This window comes from Symphodus melops, assembly GCF_947650265.1.
Source record: "Symphodus melops genome assembly, chromosome: 1".
Lineage (NCBI taxonomy): Eukaryota > Metazoa > Chordata > Actinopteri > Labriformes > Labridae > Symphodus > Symphodus melops.
Window position 1 is genome coordinate 48,382,479 of NC_136691.1, and position 21,344 is coordinate 48,403,822.

At 39.4% G+C, this 21,344-nt stretch overlaps 2 protein-coding genes across 3 annotated transcripts in view; both read right to left on the bottom strand.

Annotated features, from left to right (window-relative positions):
- Positions 1 to 626: 626 nt before the first annotated feature.
- Positions 627 to 19,411, bottom strand: LOC306837145 (tricarboxylate transport protein B, mitochondrial). The gene is made up of 9 exons (XM_079364685.1): positions 18,356 to 19,411; positions 10,896 to 11,003; positions 9,343 to 9,442; positions 4,753 to 4,891; positions 4,180 to 4,264; positions 3,904 to 4,008; positions 3,563 to 3,678; positions 3,361 to 3,434; positions 627 to 3,055 (listed from the first exon to the last, which is right to left on the bottom strand). The coding sequence occupies exons 1-9, from the start codon at positions 18,468 to 18,470 to the stop codon at positions 2,941 to 2,943; spliced, it is 957 nt and encodes a 318-aa protein (XP_079220811.1). The 5' UTR covers positions 18,471 to 19,411; the 3' UTR covers positions 627 to 2,940.
- A 123-nt stretch (positions 19,412 to 19,534) lies between these two features.
- cltcl1 (clathrin, heavy chain-like 1) overlaps positions 19,535 to 21,344 on the bottom strand; it is a 28,857-nt gene continuing 27,047 nt past the window's right edge. For both annotated transcript variants that reach the window (XM_079364386.1, XM_079364387.1), the window contains one exon: positions 19,535 to 21,100. In XM_079364386.1, coding sequence (XP_079220512.1) covers positions 20,907 to 21,100 — 194 coding nt within the window. In that variant the 3' untranslated portion in view covers positions 19,535 to 20,906. The remainder of the gene's footprint in view (positions 21,101 to 21,344) is intronic.

Here is a 21,344-nt window from a genome sequence, read left to right on the forward strand (position 1 = left end):
ACTTTAGTTACCGCTTACTTTTCAGACAAGTTCAAACAGTCCTCCAGCATTAAAGCAGATAAGTTCATCAGTGCATTTACAAAAAGCTAAAAGAGTAATGGTATGAAGTGAATTTGAGCTTTTCTTCTGATACAATGAGTATTTGATGATATGGTCTTTTTTTCTCAAGTGTAAATATAGGTACTTAAGCACATATATTCCATCGGTGTATATTGTACTGTGCATTCCTTCTCAAACAAACTGGGGAGTCGCGTGTATGAAGTTTGCTTCTGTGTGTGTGTGTAAGACAGAGAGAGAGAGAGAGAGAGAGAGAGAGAGAGAGAGAGAGAGAGAGAAAGAGAGACGAGAGAGAGAGAGAGAGAGACAAGAGAGAGAGAGAGAGAGACAAGAGTGAGAGAGAGACAAGAGAGAGAGAGAGAGAGAGAGAGAGAGACAAGAGAGAGAGAGATGGTTTGTTGATTCACTGGACATGAGCATCAGCCAAAAGTGAAACAATGAGTTCCCTGTTCGATTCCTCCCCTCCTTGCCCCCCATGGTTTGTCCCAGCGTGATCTGTTGTGACCGAACAGGCAGAATAACAGACCAATGAGAGAGGGCCAATGTGAAAAATAAAAACAGCCAGTATTAAAGTTTTCAGATTCTTGTTTTAATTATGTTTTTTTTTTAGATTCCCCCACCACAAAGGGGTTTTTTTTACATTGGGCACAGACAAAAAGAGGGGACAATGAATATTGCACAAGCAGTATTGTACTGAACTGCATCACACACACAGCTTCAGAATACACAGATTCAGTATAACCATACAACGTAGTTTTGCCTATGCGGCACAACATGAATCTATTTGGTCTATAAAAACAGAACATTATTACAGAGCAAAAATGACTGTTTTTAAGCAGAACACTTCTTGTAATCTTTTTTCATTAACAGAATATGCCTTCACCACATACACCTCACTGCCTGTGAGATCATTTTGAAGTTTAAAAGTTTGATAGTTGATGAGGAAACTTCTAAAGTAGCATTTACCAACAAACAGTAGTAAAAGGCACGAGTAAGATTAAAACAAACCTGAATGAAACATGATAGCACCGAAAAGAATGTGAATTTAATTTCACCAGATTGTGATGTCAATGTTTCTATTGGGTGACCCCTTTAAATGTTTAACTGTTCTCATTCTGATGTCCTATTGGCTTTCAATGTGGCCTTATATCTGACAGAGTATCAGCAGGTATGGATGTAAAACAATACTGTATGAGTCCCCATTAAGACCCCCTTACAATAAACTGGTTTTATCAAACACTCACTTGTGTGACAATAAAGCGCATCAACAAAATGTCTGTCTGTCTGTCTGTCTGTCTGTCTGTCTGTCTGTCTGTTGGTGGTTGGTGATATCAGAGTAATGTTAGTTACAGATGTTTAGTTATCAATTACTTTTTTAATATTTCTATTTTTTTCCAACAGTGTCAGAGTGTTACAGTGTCACATCTAGGTATCAGCATTGATTTAAAGGCGAGGATATCGATGAAGAAAAATCTTTATTCAGTAAGATTTTCTGGGGGAAAAAAAGTGCTTTCATCTGTACCTAATATCTTTCATCCTCTGATATATATTTTTGTGATCCTCTCGCTGAATCCCCGCCCAGAGGTAAGGAAGCATTGGTTTGGGAAGTGAAGGAAAGAATAAAAATGACTGAAAACGACCTCAAACAAAAACCTGTACTAAAAATAATCATCCAGTAGGAAGCTTCTTCTTTTAGGATGAGCTGATGAAAGCTGATAAAAAAAAGGGCTCTGAAGTTACTGAGCATGTTTGTCATATAGACTCACAGTGAAATACAGCAGTAAAATATACGTTTTCTTTCTTATATCTTTAAAATACTTTTACAACCAGACCCAGGTAAAGGAAAAACTTGACTCAATGGCACAAGTTAACAGCAAACGGTCTCTGACATATCATCGAGATATTCAACATTCAACTTTCAATATATACATTTATAAAGTTTGTCATAATTTAAGTAATAATATTTGCTTTTTTCAACATACTCTTTCACTCTTTCATAGTACAGCAGGTTTGGCATTTGGCACATGAATATTATATCATCATACTTTACAATAAAACTATGATGCTATTAAATAACTAAATAAGAATCTATATAGTATAAAAATAATTGGCATTGTATAAATGCCAACTCATTCTGGTAAAGGCTTACATAGTTATGGATGTTAGTGCAGTTTATGTGACTGTAAACTGTTAACAGCTGCAGTCTGGCTCCTCTGGATTTAAAACCACATGAGGCACAAGAAGAGACAGAGAGCAACAAAACATGAAAACCCAGTATGACACCTACAAACTCGCTGTAAACTTCAGGAAAAACAGCTGTTAATGATTGGAAATGATACTCTTCACTGAGGGAAGATATTTGACAAAGCAGGCGTATGAAGAAAGTGTACTACATAATTTAAAAAGGCAGAAATTCCTGCATAAATGTTGCTTCAGCAGTCGTCAAAAAGGGTGTTTAGCTTAATTTTAAGGTTTTGCTTCTATAGAAAATCTATAGAAAATGATTATATAATTCTAGGATAAAGCATATGTTTCAATTATCTCAATTATTTGGCTCACTTTATAATACCACGTTGAGAAGTGGACACTTGTCTTTTTCGATGGAGGGGTTGCATACTTGACTTGACGTGGCATTTTGCCGGGCACTAAAGATCTGCATTAACTCCAGCTGTCCAGATGTGGGCGACACAAGCCTTTTTTCAGGCTTTCTTTTTTTCTATGCAGCCCCCCTCTATGAACTTGTTAGCTTTATTTTAGCATGTGACACTGATCTAAGTTCAGCTCTCTGTCTCAACCCCTCACCAGCGGAGGTCTGCGTAAACTCAGATCTGTGTTTGATGCCCTGGATGCAGGAAGCTGCCGCCTCCTCACAGGTCCAGCAGCTCAGTCCGTCTTCCAGACCGTGTTCAGGACCTTCACCACCTCCTCATAGATGATGAAGACTATGGCCACATCTAGGCACACCCGGCCCAGCCGAGGAACTGTTCCTTTATAGAAACTGAATCAAGAAAGACAAAGAGAGAGAGATGCTACATATTAACATCAAATGAGGTCAAAATAACCACAAGTATTGATCCATAAATAAATCACATTTTAAAAATCCTGCTGAATGACATTGTTTAAAATTATTTAAAAAAAAGAAATTCAATTAAACTGTCTTTGAAATTTAGTTTATTTTCTTAATTTACTATACCTGTCTAAGACATACTTGCAGCTGTTAACACCGACAACAGCATTTAAGGCTTGCTGTTTAAACATGATAATATAATAAATTACTCAAGAAACAAAAGAAGGTATACTTACGCTGCCACCCCCTCATTCCTCAAGATCTTCACAGCACAGTCCAATGTGCTTTTATATTTATGTGCTTCCAGACCCTTAGAAAAGAAATGAAATACATTATTATTTATTATCATTGTCAGTAAATGGATTAGAATAGTTCAACAAATCACCAAAAAGGAAGAAAATAAAAACCTGTGCTTTATAATTTGGACTTATTCTTTACCTGCATACGTGTCTTGATTACATCTAGGGGGGTGTTTCCGAAGACACTGGCTGCTCCAGCTATGGCCCCAAAGGCTCCAGTCAAAAAGGGGTTAATAGCTTTATTAGGGTCATCACCTAGTGAGAGGACACAACAGAGCAGGAAGTGAAGGCTGGGATGCAAATTGAGTCGTGCTATTGAAACTCTGCAGCTGAGAGTTTCTTAGACAATAAGTTTTTCTTAATTACACACAACTTATCTTCACATCATAGTGTGCTTCAAGATCACTCCTATTTTTCAGAAGTGGCATTCTCTTCTCTCACAGTTAAATCAGTAATACATTAAGCAGTATGCACGCTGACCTTTGTACCAGTTCTTCAGAGAGGTCATCACATAGAATCGAATAGCCTGGTTGGAGCCTTGTTTAAGGACAGTGGCAGTAAGACCCTGATATGTCCCTCTAAATCCTGGGGAGGCAAAATAGGGTTATTACAGTTATTATTGTTATTTATTTATATATGCTTTTCATACAAACGGGTAGGAAAATAACTCATTCCCTATTTTAAATCATAAATGTTTTCAGATGCATTACCCTTTGTGGCCAGTAGATGTCAGGTGAGCTACATGTTGGTAATTACCTTGTTCCCTGACGATCTCTCGGACTCCATGATAGAAGCCTTTGTATTTGGGGTTGGCTGATGTCTGGTCATGAATAAATTTAACCTTGGGAGATAAAATAACACTTTTGTTTCACTTTAACAGAGTCTGGAGAATGCAAGTTGGTGAGTAGTGAATCAATGTTTAGTCTGACTACGTATACTGTGTTAAGTGGATGTGCATGGATAAAACACTGGGTCATTGTGCTGTAAAAATGATAATAAAAGCTTTATGCTGCATAATGCAACATAAACACACCTCAAAATGAAAATGTTTGTTCTGTTTGGTTTGCTTGTTTAGGTTGTTTTAGGTGTCTTGAATATGTTTTCTGTGATAACAGTCATCACTAGAAATGTTTCAAGTCTACAAAAAACACACAATGTACTGTCTTTATTATTCGATCGTTCCTACATGATACATCCTCATAATAGAAAAATGACTTATTCACAAAGCTCAGGGGCAAACATTTCATGTCAACTGATGCTGTGTATGTTGTGTGTTTGAAAGTCAAAATTATGACATGAAATCTGACCACAGATCAGTGGGTTTGATACCTTCACAGTTTCCATTGGACAGACCACGAAAACAGCCTCCATCACCCCAGCTCCGAGCCCACACAGCAGACCTTTGGTGCTGTCCAGTCGACCTGACTCATCCTTCACTTGGTTACTGAGGAACTCAAACACTCCAAACCTGAGGGCCAGAACAGAGAAAGTACATTAAAACAGTACATAAAACATAACTCAATAAAATAATTTACATTTTTTTACAAGAGTAAGTAAGTGGAATTACTTGAATTGTTGATGGTCTATGTGGTAAAATTCAAGATTACATGCAGAAAGCAGAAGTTTGTCTTTGACTTGTGTGTTCAAATGCATGCTGTAAAAATGCATGGTTACACTTACACAAAGTGAAAACACATTTGCCACATTTAAAACCATTAAACGCACTTAAATGCAACTTGTGCATAAAGAAAAAAAACAGAATAATAAGATTGTTGTCAGAAGATTGAGATTTTTGTTGAAGAGGACATCTATAATCCTTTTCAAACACTCCCCTGTGGTCTTAATGAAACATCTGTGCTGTGCTTTGGCCAAAATATACCATGAACCAAGCACCAGAGAAGGTTTGTGACCCTGAAGGAAGCAGCTCTCTCTGAACGCTCTGTTTTGGTGTGTATCTCTTTAAATGCAATTTGTTACTAAAGAAGGACTTTTCCTCTCAATTAAACACTGATTACAAACACAGAAAAACAGATGCAGTTGGGAAAAACCAAATCCCTTCTGTCTCTGAAGTTTCAGTGCATACAAACTGCCCAAAATGCAGAAAGTCATTCAGGCTTCTTTTTTTCTTTTTTTTTATTATCCAGCCTCATTAGAGGTGCACCAATAAAGTGTGGTGTCTCAGTAACCAACGAGTGACCAGCAACAGCTGCCATGGAAGCAGGCCAGAGAGAGAGAGAGAGAGAGAGAGAGAGAGAGAGAGAGAGAGAGAGAGAGAGAGAGAGAGAGAGAGAGAGAGAGAGAGAGAGAGAGAGAGAGAGAGAGAGAGCTGGAGAAGGGGAGGGGAATGAGGTGTGGTTTATGTATCTCCTCAATCAGAAAATGTTGTGCCAGTGAGTCGGTTACAAGAAAGGTTATTTATAGATGGAATTGCATTGCGGCGAAGGTAGGACACTGCCCGGTACATTTAACAGAAGGGGGCGGGGGAGGGACAGACACTTGGTCTTGATAAATGCTCTGTTTTTCCTCGCTCTTTTCTCCGCCTGCTTAAACCATTTACCTGACGTAGGTAAACACAATCTCTTTTACTCGGCTCATGCTGTTTTAGTTTGCCTCTCCATCTGCCTTTCAATCTCAAGATTTTGCTCGCTTCATTAACCTTCCACATCTGTCTCTCAGTCAAAATACAGAGTTGGTTTTCTTTGAAGCAAAGGCTCCACACAGTTGACAGACTCCCTCAATAAAGCAGAAACAAACAAAACATAAAAATGAATCCCTTCGTCTCTCATACACACCACTTGCTGGCTACAAACTGCTTTCAAGCTTTGGATGGAATGGAAAAGTGTTCTTTCCCTCAGCTTTCTTAGACTTAGCTCTTAATAACTGACCTTGTGAAACAAATGCTATTCATTAAAAGCTGCTGGAGAGAAATACTCGGCTGTCAGCCCTACTCCTAAGCCAATTTAATCTAAAATCTCCCTTACTCATATAACAAGTGGAATAAACTTCACACTCAGTATGTGACATCATATTTTGGCCATCATCCACAATCAGAGATGAGTCACTCCGGACAGTAGAGAGCTGCCCAATCTTCATTAGTGGCTCTTTCCACAAGGTCAGGTGTGCCAATGAAATGTAGAGGAGGAGAAGAGGAGAAATTAGACAAGAAAAGCAGAAAAAAGGAGTGATACAAATGGAGGAAGGGTTAAGAAAAAGGTCAACGGCTCTCTTCTCGGTCCTTCTCGTCCCTCTGACAACCCTCCAGTAGACTGATGGTGCACAGGCAATCAGCTAATGGGATGGGGGAGGAAGAGGGTAAGGGAGGGAGAAGACGCGATAGGAAGGGGTAATGAGGGAGTGGCGGGTAGATGGAGAAAGGATCGAACAAATGACTCAAAGGAAGAGGTGGGGATTGGATATGCCAAGGTAGTTTCCATTAATCAGATTGAATTGAGTGGCTGCAATCTGCGTCATGTTTCACTTTTTCATCCATTTATTCATTGCTGTTATTTCAGAACATCAACCATTTTAATTGGAATGCCTATCTAAATAATGGTTAAAGTTTTAAAGTCACATATTATGCAAAATACACTTTACCATGTTTTCTAAGACTAGAAGGTGTCCCTAGTCTGTGTCAAAACATCCCAAAGTCCAATCAATCCGTCTTTTGCCTGCTCTACTTTTTGTGTGCTCAAACAGGCCGATTGGAGATTTTCTCGACATGACATCACAAAGGGAAGTAACCCCTCCCCCAGCTGGGTGACACTCCCACAGCTAGTTGTTTCTTCTGTCCTCTATGTCTGCCTTCTCATCCAAAACAATATGACATGGTGCAAGAAAGCCTAAGCCACCCGAGGCCTTTTATAGAGGGGCGTGGTCAGACACAGCTCATTTGCTTTAAAAGTCATTGACTTTGTTGTTGCTTTGTTATTGTTCTAAGCAGGGCTGAACTAGAAGGCTTTATAGTCATGACCAAATACAGGATCAGAATGGATTCATAACAAGAAACCTCACACTCATGTTTTGGGGTGCTCTGAGACTTATTTAAACTGGTTAAAAAGGAGGTTTGAGCTTTGAGAAAACCATATTTATGCTCAATAAAATGTCGTATATTTTTGAACTTTCTTCTGAAACATTGAGATTGTCTCAGTGAACTCACCCGACTGGCCATTATGAAGCCCAACAAGGGCAGTGGCCATATTAAAAAAAGCAGACTTGAACTTACTTTTGATCAAATCTAGTAACAGACAAAGAGGCGGAGTTGACACAGGCCTTAAGCCTCCTAGCAAACAGCTGCAACATCTCCACCTGTCAGCCATGGCTCTAGTTTTGCAAATTCATACCTTACTCTAAGACTTGATTACAATTGAAATAGATGTGTTATTTAAAAAAATAAACTCTGGAAAGTTTTATCCAATAAAGAAATGAGCTACAGATGCCTAAATGTGTTTTTGTACACGGCTATGACTGTAAACATTTTCATTTCTGCATTTCATATCAGCATTTTAATTTCTCTTTTTTTTTTGCATCATCCTCAAATGGACACTTGAGTATTACATTTTCTTCTTTTACTTTGACAGTGGCTTCATTTTAACAACAGAGGTTGCTGCTTGCCTCTGAACTCATCCCGCTATATAAAAAGTATGGTCCCTATAAACAGGTCATGAAAAGAAATTGACGGTTGTGTATGGAGTCATACAAAACAAATTATTTCAAAATAAAGAGGAAAATAGTAGTTTCATCAGAATGTGTATAAATGACCTTGTGCAATGTAGCCACTTCAATTCAGGTTTATTGTACAATGTGAAGAGGGAGAGCTCTGTACTCCTCTCTGTGCAATATTTCCACAGAGAAAACTCTTCTTAGAGAAGAAGGAAAACCTTTCAGAAACACTTTGAAGAAAATGCAGAGGGCTGACTGACACATTCACACACTATACATAAACATACACACATCCATTGACAGGGTCTTCCTCTCTGCTCCCCTATTGAGACTCTGCCTAAGTTTGAGTGGCATCTTTGCTCCGCCTGGCTGCTCGTGTCTCTCCATCGTACAGACAGGCTCTGCCTCCAGCATAACACACACACACACACACACACACCCCTAGACAAACAAACACACTAATACACAGACACACATTCACACAAAAAGCGAAGTGCAAGGAGAAGCGAATGACTAATTCACATAACAAAAAAACGATGATGAAAGGGTCTTGTTTTTGTGCAATATGTCTGCATATTTGAGTGTGTGTACACATGAACTGCTATGTGCGTGCGTGTAAATGTCATTGCTGAAAAAGAATAATGTAATTATACTGAAGGCTAGTGTGGCATTTATGCCTCGCCTTGTGGGTAATGGGCTAGAATAATTGGAGAGTGAGTTAGTGGTTCCAGGTTAAAAAAAAAAAAAAATCACACTGGCTTAGCTAAAAGTGCTCATTTATTTCCAGCTGTAGCTGCAAAATCAATGACAGTCCCCTTAAGAATTTTACAAAGTAGATTTTTTTTAGATCAGTTTTCAAATGAGGACAAGAATTTAACTGTAATACAAAGACTAGTGGTGAGAGATGTGTGTTTACTCTTCTGCTGCTGTTTTAGATTTAATGGAATGTATTTATGTATTATTTGTATAATCTACACTGGGCTGCTGTAAGGAGGAGTTATGCGGTCATTCTTTTTATAAATTACACAGTCAGTCTTAATTTTACTGATATGAGGAATAAGTGCAAGCCTTGTGGTTATCACATTTAATTATGGAACACAAAAACATGAATTCAATCAAACTCAGAATTTATACATTTGATTTTCTACTGACAAAAAGTAAGAATTTGATCCCAAAAGATCCCATTTGTACTAATTTGTTAATATTTTGTGCTAATAAGTCTTCTTAAAATGTTTAGCATTGTCCCTTTATGAAACTTACCTGACTGCAGATTTAGGTATTGATCCATACAACAGAGAGCTGAGTCCTCGGTACAGTCCTTTTATCCCATGACCCTGCACCGTCTGTTTCACACAGTCAGCTGAAGAAAGACACACACGTGTTATTTTTCAAGTTAGTATTTGATAGTTTGATTACAAGATGTTGTAGATTTAGCTCAAATTTATAATCGCACATCTGCATGTGTGCCATACAACACCCTCTTTGGTTTCTAGTTGACTCAGGGAAAAAAAAGGCATCACACAAAAGAAATTCTTTCCCAGAAGGGTGTTACTATGCAGACTAAACAGTAAACCAAGCAATGTTAGCACTTAATACCAGTTGTGTAGTGGTGCCTGAAGAAGTACACTCACACACACTTATTTTTCCTTAAATAGTTTTTCTTAAGTGGCCTGTCAGCAGTGGATAAACTGCTTCTGTTATAAATACTGACATGTAAGACTACTCTTCATATTTAGTTAATGTGTGTGTGCTCTAACAAATTAGAGAGAGAATAGGGAGGGTCCCTCCTTCACCATCCGACAGGGACAAAAACTGCTACTGTGTAATGTCAATCAAATTGGTGTAAATCAGAGAGGAGGGCTGTAAGAAGTGGGTAGACCCTGTGGAGACTGAAAAATAGGTAGGGACTGTATACTCATTAAACCTGCGTATGCCCTGCACTACACCACTGCTCATTGCCATGATGGCTGATGAGTCATGAGATTGCAATCTTTGATATTTTGGGGGGCACTTAAACTTCTGGATATCTCACTGAGAGGTGTCGTTATGTGGTCAGTCTTTCAATCAGCCCCTTTCTATGTAGTGAAAAACCTTACCATCCTTTCTGATTCATCAACATCGAAAAAAGTGTGGCAGCGGTAGATTGAACCAGATGCTGATTTTCTTAAAATGTTTGTTTTTCTGTTCTGTAAAACTTGCATGTAAACTGCTCTCCATGTTCTGCAGTTTCTTCAAATACACATCAGAGCTGAAAGAGCAACAGCTGTCTGCAGCGCTAATTAGTATGGTTTCCCATCCTCAGAGCTCCAGTAAACATTAACATGTCTTGTGTCTGTGTGTGTGTGTGTGTGTGTGTGTGTGTGTGTGTGTGTGTGTGTGTGTGTGTGTGTGCGTGTACACAGGTTTTCATGGGCGATGAGTGTGCATTGGTCTGTTTTAAGTCATATAAACAAGCACGGTGACAGCCTGCCAGAATCTGTAATGTACCTCGGGATGATGGGTAATAAGATAATGAGCTCCTAAGAGAGGAAGACGTCTGCATGAGGAACATAAGTTAGTCGGACGGATGGACAGAGACAATAGACAGATAGACAGATAGACAGATAGATAGATAGATAGATAGATAGATAGATAGATAGATAGATAGATAGATAGATAGATATAGATAGATAGATAGATAGATAGATAGATAGATAGATAGATAGATAGATAGATAGATAGATATTAAAATTGAAATGTAATCACGCATTAGCTCACTATATTAGCTAAGATAAAATCACAGTCTTATACAGACTGAAGTTTTATACACTCACTTATTCCTCTGTATTTGGGTGGGTTGGCCTTTTCATCCAGTTGTAACTGAGTCTTGACATACTCTGTGGGGAAGGTGATGCAGATCTCTATGCCACCAGCAATTCCACCTTAAAAAGAACCAGAAAGACAGAACAGATGTTTATTTAATAACACACAGAGCGTGCACAAATCAACTAAGAGCAAATCATCTGAGTGCACAAGAAGAAAAATCATTAAGATGCTTTGTTGACTGAATGAATAAACCTAGCATAGCAAGTGAGCATAACAGCAGTATAACTGAGCCTGATTCAGAAGGTGCCGTTACATCATGGATCATTACAGTGACTCCACAAATGCCTTTCCCTCCATGAACATTAAATTCAGAGCCGAAAAGGGAGACAGAGTAAAGAGCAAAGAAAACATAAATCAACTGGTCACGCAGAGACTGTTCTGTTTAAAGACTGAACAGAAAGTCCACACACAAGAACAATGTGTGAGAAAGGATAGCTGTATCTCATTCTTTATGCAGAAGAGAAAATATTTGAATCATTTGAATGAATGAATGAAGGATAGTGAGTGACTGTTGGAGGGTTCGGCGACAGTTGATGGGTGGAGTAGATAAGGACAAGTGACTGATACAAACCATGGATGAGTCACGAGAGAGGGAGAGAGAGAGAGGGGGGGGGGGGGAGACAGACATTAATTAAATTATCTGCTCAGCCTACAGGGAGGGGCTCCATTACTCAGGCCAAGACCCTCCATTAACTCAATGACACAGACTCACAAGAACACAAGCATACTGAGCAAGCAACACCCATACATCATGTGGTTACACAGAAGCCAACAGAGACTACTAAAGACGAAATAACAGATTTATTTCTATTATTTTTGTTGATAATGAGCAACATTTTTTCTGTTTATGATGCATATTTGTGCCACATAAAGAACTTGCAGTGATTTCAAAACCAGAATGGACTAAATAATAATTTAAATAATAAAAGTCTCAATTTGGATAAAACACCTAGAGCCTTTCTCATTTTTCTATCATGGGAGGAAACCAGACGTGCACTGATGTTAATGTTTGTTGGCAAATATTAACTGAAGACCTGCTTGTAGTACAGATTCTTAAGTGTAATTGTACAGATACTTCTTTTGCAAAACCTCGATTGTTGGAAATGTCCATTTCAAGGCTCATCCATATTCAGCAGGTTGTGGTATAATCTTGACGAGCAGTAAATTAGTGGATTTTTGAGCCTTTAAATTGTATTTTCCTGATAAACAATAAGGTTATTCTCTGACAATAATATTATTTTTATGTTTTTTTCAGGTAGAAGTACTTTTTGTTTTTTACTCCATGTATTTGCTCATTGTTTGTCAGCTCTCACATGTCACTGTGGATAACACGACCTCTATCTCTGCAGCACCTCGGAACAGAGCGCCTACTCAAGATAATGTATATATATTTAACCCAGCCAGGATGTGTTTTATAAGGCAGCATTTTCGGATGGCATTGCTAAAGACCCTTAAAAGCCTTGGACTTGTGTGAGTGAGGCTGATTTAATAAAGGAAATCAATACAGCAACGAGGCTCTTACTTAAGGCCGCATGATTTACTCAAACACTGTCCTATTATTTGTCCAGTGGATTGAACTGTGAGAAAATGAATATATATTTAAATGTGCTTTACATTTTTTACTTTTACTCTAATAAAACATGTTTCAGAATTTTACACATAAAATCTATCAAAACATTCAAAAGTGCACAGCAGCACTGGAATGACATGAACATAATTAAGTGCTCATATGCTGTCATTGATTTTATCTGCATTTAACTAATCCATTAGAAAGTGCAACACTAAGCTGAATCATGACATCCATGTGATCCCAACACACACACACACACAGGTCAGTAAGCTTTATTCTTGTTATCCTGGTCGAGTTGTGAGTAAATGAGAGCCTGCTGAGACATAACAGAAATCACATGATGCTTGAGCCGTCCTGAACTGGGATCAGTGGGTCAGTGAGTATCTCAGAGAGGTAGAAACAATAAACCATGTGTGCATGTGAAAACCAACCAGCCGCCACTCAGGAGCAGATACACAGCAAACACAATCAATCCTCATCACACACACACAGCCGGTGGAGGAGAAGCAGTTTTTTTCCCTTCTATTTCATTTTGCAGTCTTCTTCGTAAACACACGTTTACAGATGACACCCTAAATGACTGCCGTGCCTCTTCCAAACGTGGGACACATGAACAGAAGGGTCATTAATCTTTATCTTCACAGGCTCGCTGTTCTCTACTGTTGTTCATATTTCTCTCAGCACCACCTTCCTCCCTATCTCATCACAAATCTCTCTGCTACACCGTGTCATAAAATCAATGCCTGCTCATAGATCTTTGGCCCTAACTGTAACACAAAACAGGGGAAATGGCATTGGAGTGATATTGTGAACCTGTAGGGGGTAAAAGCAGGTGATAGAATTCTGCTTGTTCTGACTGGCCAGCGAGTGTGTTTTGTCAATCACAAAAAACTTCCTGGGCAAAAACCAACTCAAAGTGATGCAAACGTGATCTTTTTAACATCATTGGTAACATTTCATCTTTGACTTTTTGATATCATTGGACTCAATTTGTTCAGGAGCAAAAGCCAAAAATCCATATAAAAAGCTAATAAAATCCACGATTATATCAACTATACCTGCATCAACCACAAACCATTATTAACCAGGGAAACCAATCATCCTTCAACATGCTACATCCATATATACAGCACTAAGCAATAGCCAACCTCTTCTGGAAAGCCTTTACAATAAGTCCAGCCTTGACCTTTCCCATCCAGCTATGACAGTGTTGGCGAGGTCTACCACTAGAGCTGCTATATCCTGCATCTTCCCTTTCTAGAGGCGCTGTATTCTTCAGTCAATCAGATATCGTTATAATCATTACTATGTGCCAATAGGGGATATCATATGGTGAGCACCCTTGGGATTCTCCACACCTATTACGAACACATCATTACAGCGCTTACTTTTGAACACATCTATACACATATACAGAAATGCAACTTTTCACATCAAAAAACAAAAACACAGCCGATCTTTTGGCACTCTGAGAGGCACAGAGGAGTCCAGGTGATCAGGAAGACAGCCAGCTGACAGGGAGGAACAGTCTCTGAAATCCTGTCCTGCTTGCTCCAGTGACTCTAATGAGCCTCAAACACATCTGGTGTGCCAAGAAGCTTCCTTCCTCTCTGAGGAGGAACTGACAATCCAGCATGGTACCTGAAAGTGGCAACTGCATTTCATTTAAAACCAACATTTTTACAAGCAGCAGTCTCTTTAGCCTGCAACCCTTCAACAGTGTGTCTTTGTACTTGTATGTATATGTGCAGCAGATTAATAAGCAGCTGTACTGCAGTATCTATTTATTATTCATCCAGATGTTCCTTATTTAGATAATCCTCTCTTACTTTAAATGCTCTTGAGTCTTTGGAAAATATGTCATTAGGTGGTTCAAACTGTATATTCAGTTCAAATTCAGAACAGAGCCAGAGGACTGATTACTTCAAACATTTGTTGTCTTATTAATAGCGTCGTAATATTCCTGTTTGCCAGGCGCAAAACATGAAAAGAATTATTCAGCTGACGTCTGGCCTTTTATGCTTCCTCTGTCCTGAACAACGCTTCCTCAAGCCGCACTGATGCTTAATTACAGAACAGATGTTGATTAATTTTACATGGAAACTCCTTTAACAGCTTAAAACCCTGCAGCAAGCAAACTGTTCAGTGATTTACCAGAAGAGGACAATTACACACAAGGTTTATGACAGAGCAGGAATGAACTGCTACAGGTCTCTTTCCAGTTATAGGACAAGATGCAGGTCCTGTGTTTCTATTTACAAAGCATATATCAGTTGTGGTTAGCTGCCCACTTTGGTTGATCACACGTCAGTTATTGCTTCAACTTTATTTTACTGGAGAGATGTGAAAAGTGGCTTAGAAAAAATGACACTGTGTGGTTAAGAAAAATCTGCATTTAGGCTACATGAGTTCCTGTTAAAATATTCCTGATTTACAAACAACAGGTTCCAAATATCAGATATATCAGTAGACTCAGCTTCACAGAGCAGTTCAATTTTACGACTCAAAACTTCACTGTTCTGGTTCAATTTCTCTGCTCGTACCTGCGATGTATCTGCAAATTAATGTACAGTAGACTCAATAAGGGATGGAATTAAACATGAAGCTGAAATCCTAAAAAATATCTGTCATGTCAATGATATCTGTGGGAAAAATGTTCTAAATGTAACATATCTATAATGCAAAATGTAACATGTACACAAACCATGAGCAAGATGAATCTCCAAGACAATAAAAAAGCAAGGAGAAGGGACTGAAAAAAATCCTAATTGTAGTTTTTAGATGAAAACCATAAAGGGCTGCCAAGTTGTTCCCGAGGGGGCTGTTGGGAGAGCACTGGGATTTACTATGTCGCCTCTTAGCACTCTGTGAGCAGCGGAACAGTTGAAGGGAGGCGACTGTGACTGCGTCACCTGTGACGTGAGGAAACAGGGAGTAAGCACACAGTTTGACGAGCCCTCTGAGCCTGAGAGGAGACAAGCACTCAGAAAAGCTAACCGGCTGCCCTCAGGCTTCAGAGGGAGCAAGAAGGGAGAAAAGAGAGCTGGATAAAACGAGCCTGTCATAGAAGAAAAAACCAATCCATCATTTTAAAAAAAAGGAATTTTCTCTTAAAGGCCATTTCTTTTGCTTCTCAGACTGCTTAGAAAAATTAAAGCAGAAACTCAGCATGAATGAATAGCCTGAAAATTAAGAACAGAGAGCCATTTAGGGCGCTCTTTTTCCCCTCAGGCCCCACATACATAAAATGCTCGCTCTTTCTGCGTCTCAACTCGAGTCATCACGCATGGCTGTTGGGAGAAGACTTTTGAACTAACCAATGGGAGCAGAAAGAGCTCACAGGCCTTTTAAAAGCTTCACAGAGACCCCTCCTCAAAAACAACCCTCGTCTAAGTGGGCTCTCTAATCCATTAAGCTTTGACCTTCTACTTCTTGCTTTGTCTACGTACAGCCCTTTGGCATGAACACAAGCAGAATACTAAATCTAGAGCAGCAGTTCAAGCTAAGAGTTTAGTAAGAAGAGTTTGTATTCTGACCATGTCAATAACAGTTGTGATTTTTGATTGCCGAAATCTTGGGTCATATTTCAAGTAAGACTTTATCCAACACTGAGTCATTCCACTGATCTATACTTTTATCAAGCTACACACTTTTTTTAATTCCAAAACCTTCTCAAAGTTAATAATAGATCAACAGTTTCCTCACAGTTGAGTTGGAAGGCGTTCCAGGTTAAGACAGGGAGAACGCAATCATGCTACTGTTGCAAAACTGGACAGACAGCCTAAGACGAGCTGAACGATGCAGTGAGGAGGAGGAGGAGGAGGACGACGACGACGAGGGAGCGAGCCTGGGACATATCCAGTCAATCAGGCTGCACAGGACTGAGGGGGGAGGGGGAAGATCTCACCCAAGAGCCACATCTCTATTTCTCAGAGGGTAGCTGGACGACATGAGTCAAACTAAAATCAAACAGCTATCTCAGCAGTTCTTTTGAGATGTACACGTATCCAGTTTCAATCATTTTAATGCACTTTTTCTGATCTTAAAATACAATTATCACTTTATGCAAAAATGCAAATGGCAATTTAAGGAGCATGTAAACATAATGCAGGCTATTTGCAGTTTCCAAGTATCACTTGTTTTAAGTTAATAACACAAAATGTATTGCAATGCTGTAAAAGAGGTTTGAACTATGAATGAGTTCATTCATTTTACAGTAAAAACACATGATCTGAAGGTTCCAATGATTTCCCTTTGTGTTATTATGACAGTCAAGTGAATATTCGGAGGGTTGTAAACAGGTTGAGGACTTGAAGCCATCCTTTTTGGCTCTCAAAGATAATGATAGGCATTTTTATCCTTTTATTTATTTTTTACTGTAGAATATATAACTGCTAAGATTGAATAAAGCAAACTCATTTAAATAATTATTAGTTGAAGTCCTTAAACAGCTACTTTTTAATTCTCAATCAAAAGAAATTCATCAAAATCAATTAAATATTCAGCATGTAAGTGTTGCCAGAGAACAAGACTGAAATCAACAGAGAGCTGCCAAACACCAGCATGGAGCCTTAATGCAGCCACTCTGAGATGGTTCTTCATCAACAGGAGCTGCTGCACCCTCGTCATCATCACAGGAAGGGGTCCATGGGGTTTGGAGGGGGCAGAGCAGCAGGAGAGGACTGGAGGTTCTGAACCTCAGCGGGGATAAACAAGCATCAATGAAGTCAGCACTGGCTTGTCAATCAATCGATCTGTAATGTTTGTTAGTTAGTTTTACAAACCTGTCAAGCAGACTTATGCTTCAATGCTTTTACTTTTGTGTTTCAGATACATTTAAGGTGACCGATCACAAATTGGTTTTAGCTTTTGTGAATTGCGGCAAATATGTAGTAATATTTCTTTCCCCATTCAAAAAAAATATCTAATGAATATATTGTTAATTAAGCACAGTTGAAGACAGGGTAAAATTAACAGTGTACATTTGAATATCAAAAGATGTTTTTGTGCTGAATGTTTTCTTGTAGTCACAACACACTCAGGTGTCCTGAGACGTTGCATAAAGCTGCTGCATGCATCCATCCATACACAGCAGCATTACGCAAAGTGAACTAGAGGTGATCTTTGGATTAAAGGCATCTAATCCCATGAATGCAGCAGGGAAACTCTGAGGTGAAAGGGCACCACTGAATTTAAGGAGAGAAAAAAAACTAGACTTCTTCCTTCTTGAAAAATAATCTCTCCAGACTATTTCTCTTAGTGTTTCAAGAGGTCATGCATGATCTGACCTCGGTGAGGGAACATCTGTTGAAAAATCCAATTTTACCAGCTAATCTTCAATGTTTAGAAACAGTAACTCTCAAACACTGTCACGGTGCAGCTTCATTGATTTCAAGCGTTCAGCTCCCAAACCACACAGCCTACGTGTCAGTTTTTAGAGAGACGCCTTTTTTAGAACCATCGCAAAGATGATGAACAAAAACAACCAAAAAAGTACCAAAAAAAAGGACTTTACTTGTATGATGACGTGGAAATAAGTTTGCAGTAGCCTGGATGGACTACACTATTTTTTTTATCTAAGCTACGGTATGTTTATACTCTCACTTTGTAACGAAAGGCAATTTTATTTTAAGTCTTTGTTTAGTTTATTTAGAGAAATATTTTTACAGTAACATATTAACCTACATTGTTAAACCATTCTTCCCTGCGTCTTGACAACAACTGAGTGTTTCTGAAACGAATATCAATAGTCTACTATTAATTGTTGTCATTTCAAGTAAACTCGAAATAAGCGAAACTGTTTCTAACTCTAATCTTTTCAAACAGCTCTGAACTTACCTGCCAGGATCGCCTTCCCCGGGTGAGTTAGTTTGGCTTTCCCCGCCGCTGGCGCCGCCGCAGACAGACACCTCGGTCTGAGAAAGGGGCTGACAAATGTGCCTTTATCCTGCATAACTACTGAGGAAACACACAGCCCGACCTAAAAAGGAGCTTCTAGTCTAACTGTTTCTTCCTTGAAGTGTGCAGCTTTCTATTTTTCTGAAGTAAACCGAAACGCGCAACACATGGACAGCTGCTCAGCCGTGCGCTCTCCAGTGTGCAGGTGAGCTCAGACGCGTCCGGAGACTCCAGCGAGTCTCCGTGTTGACAGTGGGCGGACACTGGGACTGTCGAGGAAGTTGATTCTGTACTATGTGGAATATATGTTATTTGTAACCATGGTAACGATTTTACGCGGCGGTAGTAGGCCTACGTAAGCAAGCAAAAGCAACCCGGAAGCGATGGAGAGAGAGCCGTCTGTGTATCCTGCTGCCCTGCCGAGCCAGGAAAATGAATCTATAAAGCGATTCAACTTTAAGAACCACTATGACTGTTTTCTCACAGCAGTCTTCATTTATTCCCTTAGGTGTTTGTTTGGGTTTTTTTAATTGTAGGGTGAGGAGACCAGCCAGTCCTGTTTGCAGAAAGCAGAAATGGGGCGTGGCGCAGTCACTGTTTTTTAATTTCTGTGTTGCTCCTCGAGAAGGATTAAAATCAGATTCCCTTCTTATTATACGTTGAACAACATCAACTTTTTAGATTTCCCCAACAGCAGACTTGAAATAATACCAAACAGCCCTGCCACACCCTCTCTAAACAAAGAAGCTGTGTACCGAAACCATCAATTAGGCCTTGATAGCTTGGATACAGTCTTGGTCCAGCATGGGATGGCAATAAAGGTGCAACAGATAACCTACACCCAGTCGTAAAACGTGTGAACAGCTGTGAAACCAAAAGAGTTAGATTATCTGGAGAGTTTGTTAATCTCTCTCCTGATGTGAATAACTTGTGAAAATAATGCACAACACTGTGTAAACTTTATTCCCCTTTCTGATTGCATGACTTGTGCAGAAAAAGGGATTGCTTCATGTGCAGCTCAGGTTTCTGCTCATTTCTTCCAACGCTAGGACAAAGTTCAGAGTATCATACAGAGACTGTAGGACAGCACAAGAAGTACACAATCGACTGAACCATAAGCACTTTCAGCAGCCTCGCTTCAAGACTTGGTCATTTATTCACCCTGCTGTTTTTGCATTTTGTCATTTTTCTTACAAAAATCATTATGCTTCTTTTAGACTACAACAACACACTATAGATAATACATACGGTATTTCATAATATTTGACTTCTTCGATTAGTTAGGTATTTCAATATATTTTAAATTATACAGTTTTCAGTACAATAATGATTTTATCCTTTTCAACCACCAGGATATGAGCTAATGTTCCCCTGCTTTTTTTTTTATCCCCTTTCGTCTGCTGGAGTTTTTCTGTTAGTCAGATGACAAAGTTCCATCGAACATCACTTCATTTTTGACACAACATTAGTAATACTTGATATACTTGAGTGTAACATGAAAATTGTGCTCCTGGTTGCAGGTTTATAGTTTGGCAGCACATGCACAGACTACAGCATATAGCTTCTTTTTTTTTTTTTTTTTTTTTTTTGACATTTCACCTCCTTTCTTTCTTTTGTGATTTTGTCACAAACATCCTCAAGTCCCGTATCAGAGTCAGAGATTTGCAACTGCAATGGAGTGGACAATTCGTTGAGTGTCTTTTTGTTTGGTGACGATTCCCTCAAAGGCTTCAGAGGCTACACCCACACACATACACACTCACACACAAATAGTACACAGACAGTATCCTGACCTCATAAAACAAGTGTTCTTAGTCCGTATACAGCAAACACTTTGTACCTGTAGTGAGAGGACAAACAGAACTATTGCACTGTACCTGTCCAGATGACAGATGTAAGGTAACATGAACTAATGAGCCCATTTTTGGGGTTTTTTGTACCCCCTCATCAAAGTGTATCAGGCTGTAGCAGTGCTTCAAAAGTGAAGGGGAGATGCACACATGCCCCTCAATTCCTCAGTGTCAAATTCTCTTCCTAATCAGTGCTGAATCTTTACGGAAAACAAAAAATTAACGAAAAAGAAAAAAGGCTGCTCTAAGTTAATATAGTCTACATAGAACAGCTAGAGCAGGACAAGGTGGTTTGGTGTCACTATTGTTATCTTCATTTTGCTAAGTCCTCTAGAAGCTGAGAGGCGACTTCATGCTGTGTAGTGATGCAGTAATAACATCCAAGAAGAAAAGAGAGGGGAGGAGGGAGGGTCCAACAGCATGGATTTTGTCCTGAAGTGTGTATTTTGGAGGGGGAAAACAGAGATGGAGGATTTCTATTGCAGTTTAAGGGATCTTGGGTGGAGTCTTGTGGGGAACAAAATCTCAGTAACCATCAGCTGGCAAACGGAGACCCAGAGCAGCAGAGTTCAGTGTGGATCAGGTTAAAGTGTGTGTAGGAGAAACAGGGAAGAGGGGTGGGGGAGGCCGGGTTCAGGTCTCTACATGCTGAAGCCGTACGCAGCGGGCTGAGCAGGGAAGCCTGCGGCAGCAACAGGCTGAGCTGGGTAACCGACAGGGGCAGCGGCAGGCTGAGCAGGGTATCCTGCAGCTGCTGCTGCTGGGTATCCGTAACCCGGGTACGCTGGTTGTGGAGCCACTGGAGCTGCTGAGGCCGTCAACATCAGCTGCTGGCCTGATAACATACAAAGACACATGCAGAAGATGTTACACAAAATGACAAAGTCTCCACTTGTTTTTTTCCAAGAAAACAATCTGTTTTAATCACCACACCTCAGTAAACCTAACCATGATATAACAGATACAATTTAGTTTATGTTATGAATTAGTTACAGACAACATGTCTTTTTTGGCACAAGAGGTGTCGGATTTTTGATGATTTGGTGCCAAAAATGTAACTGTAAGGACAATGATTAAAG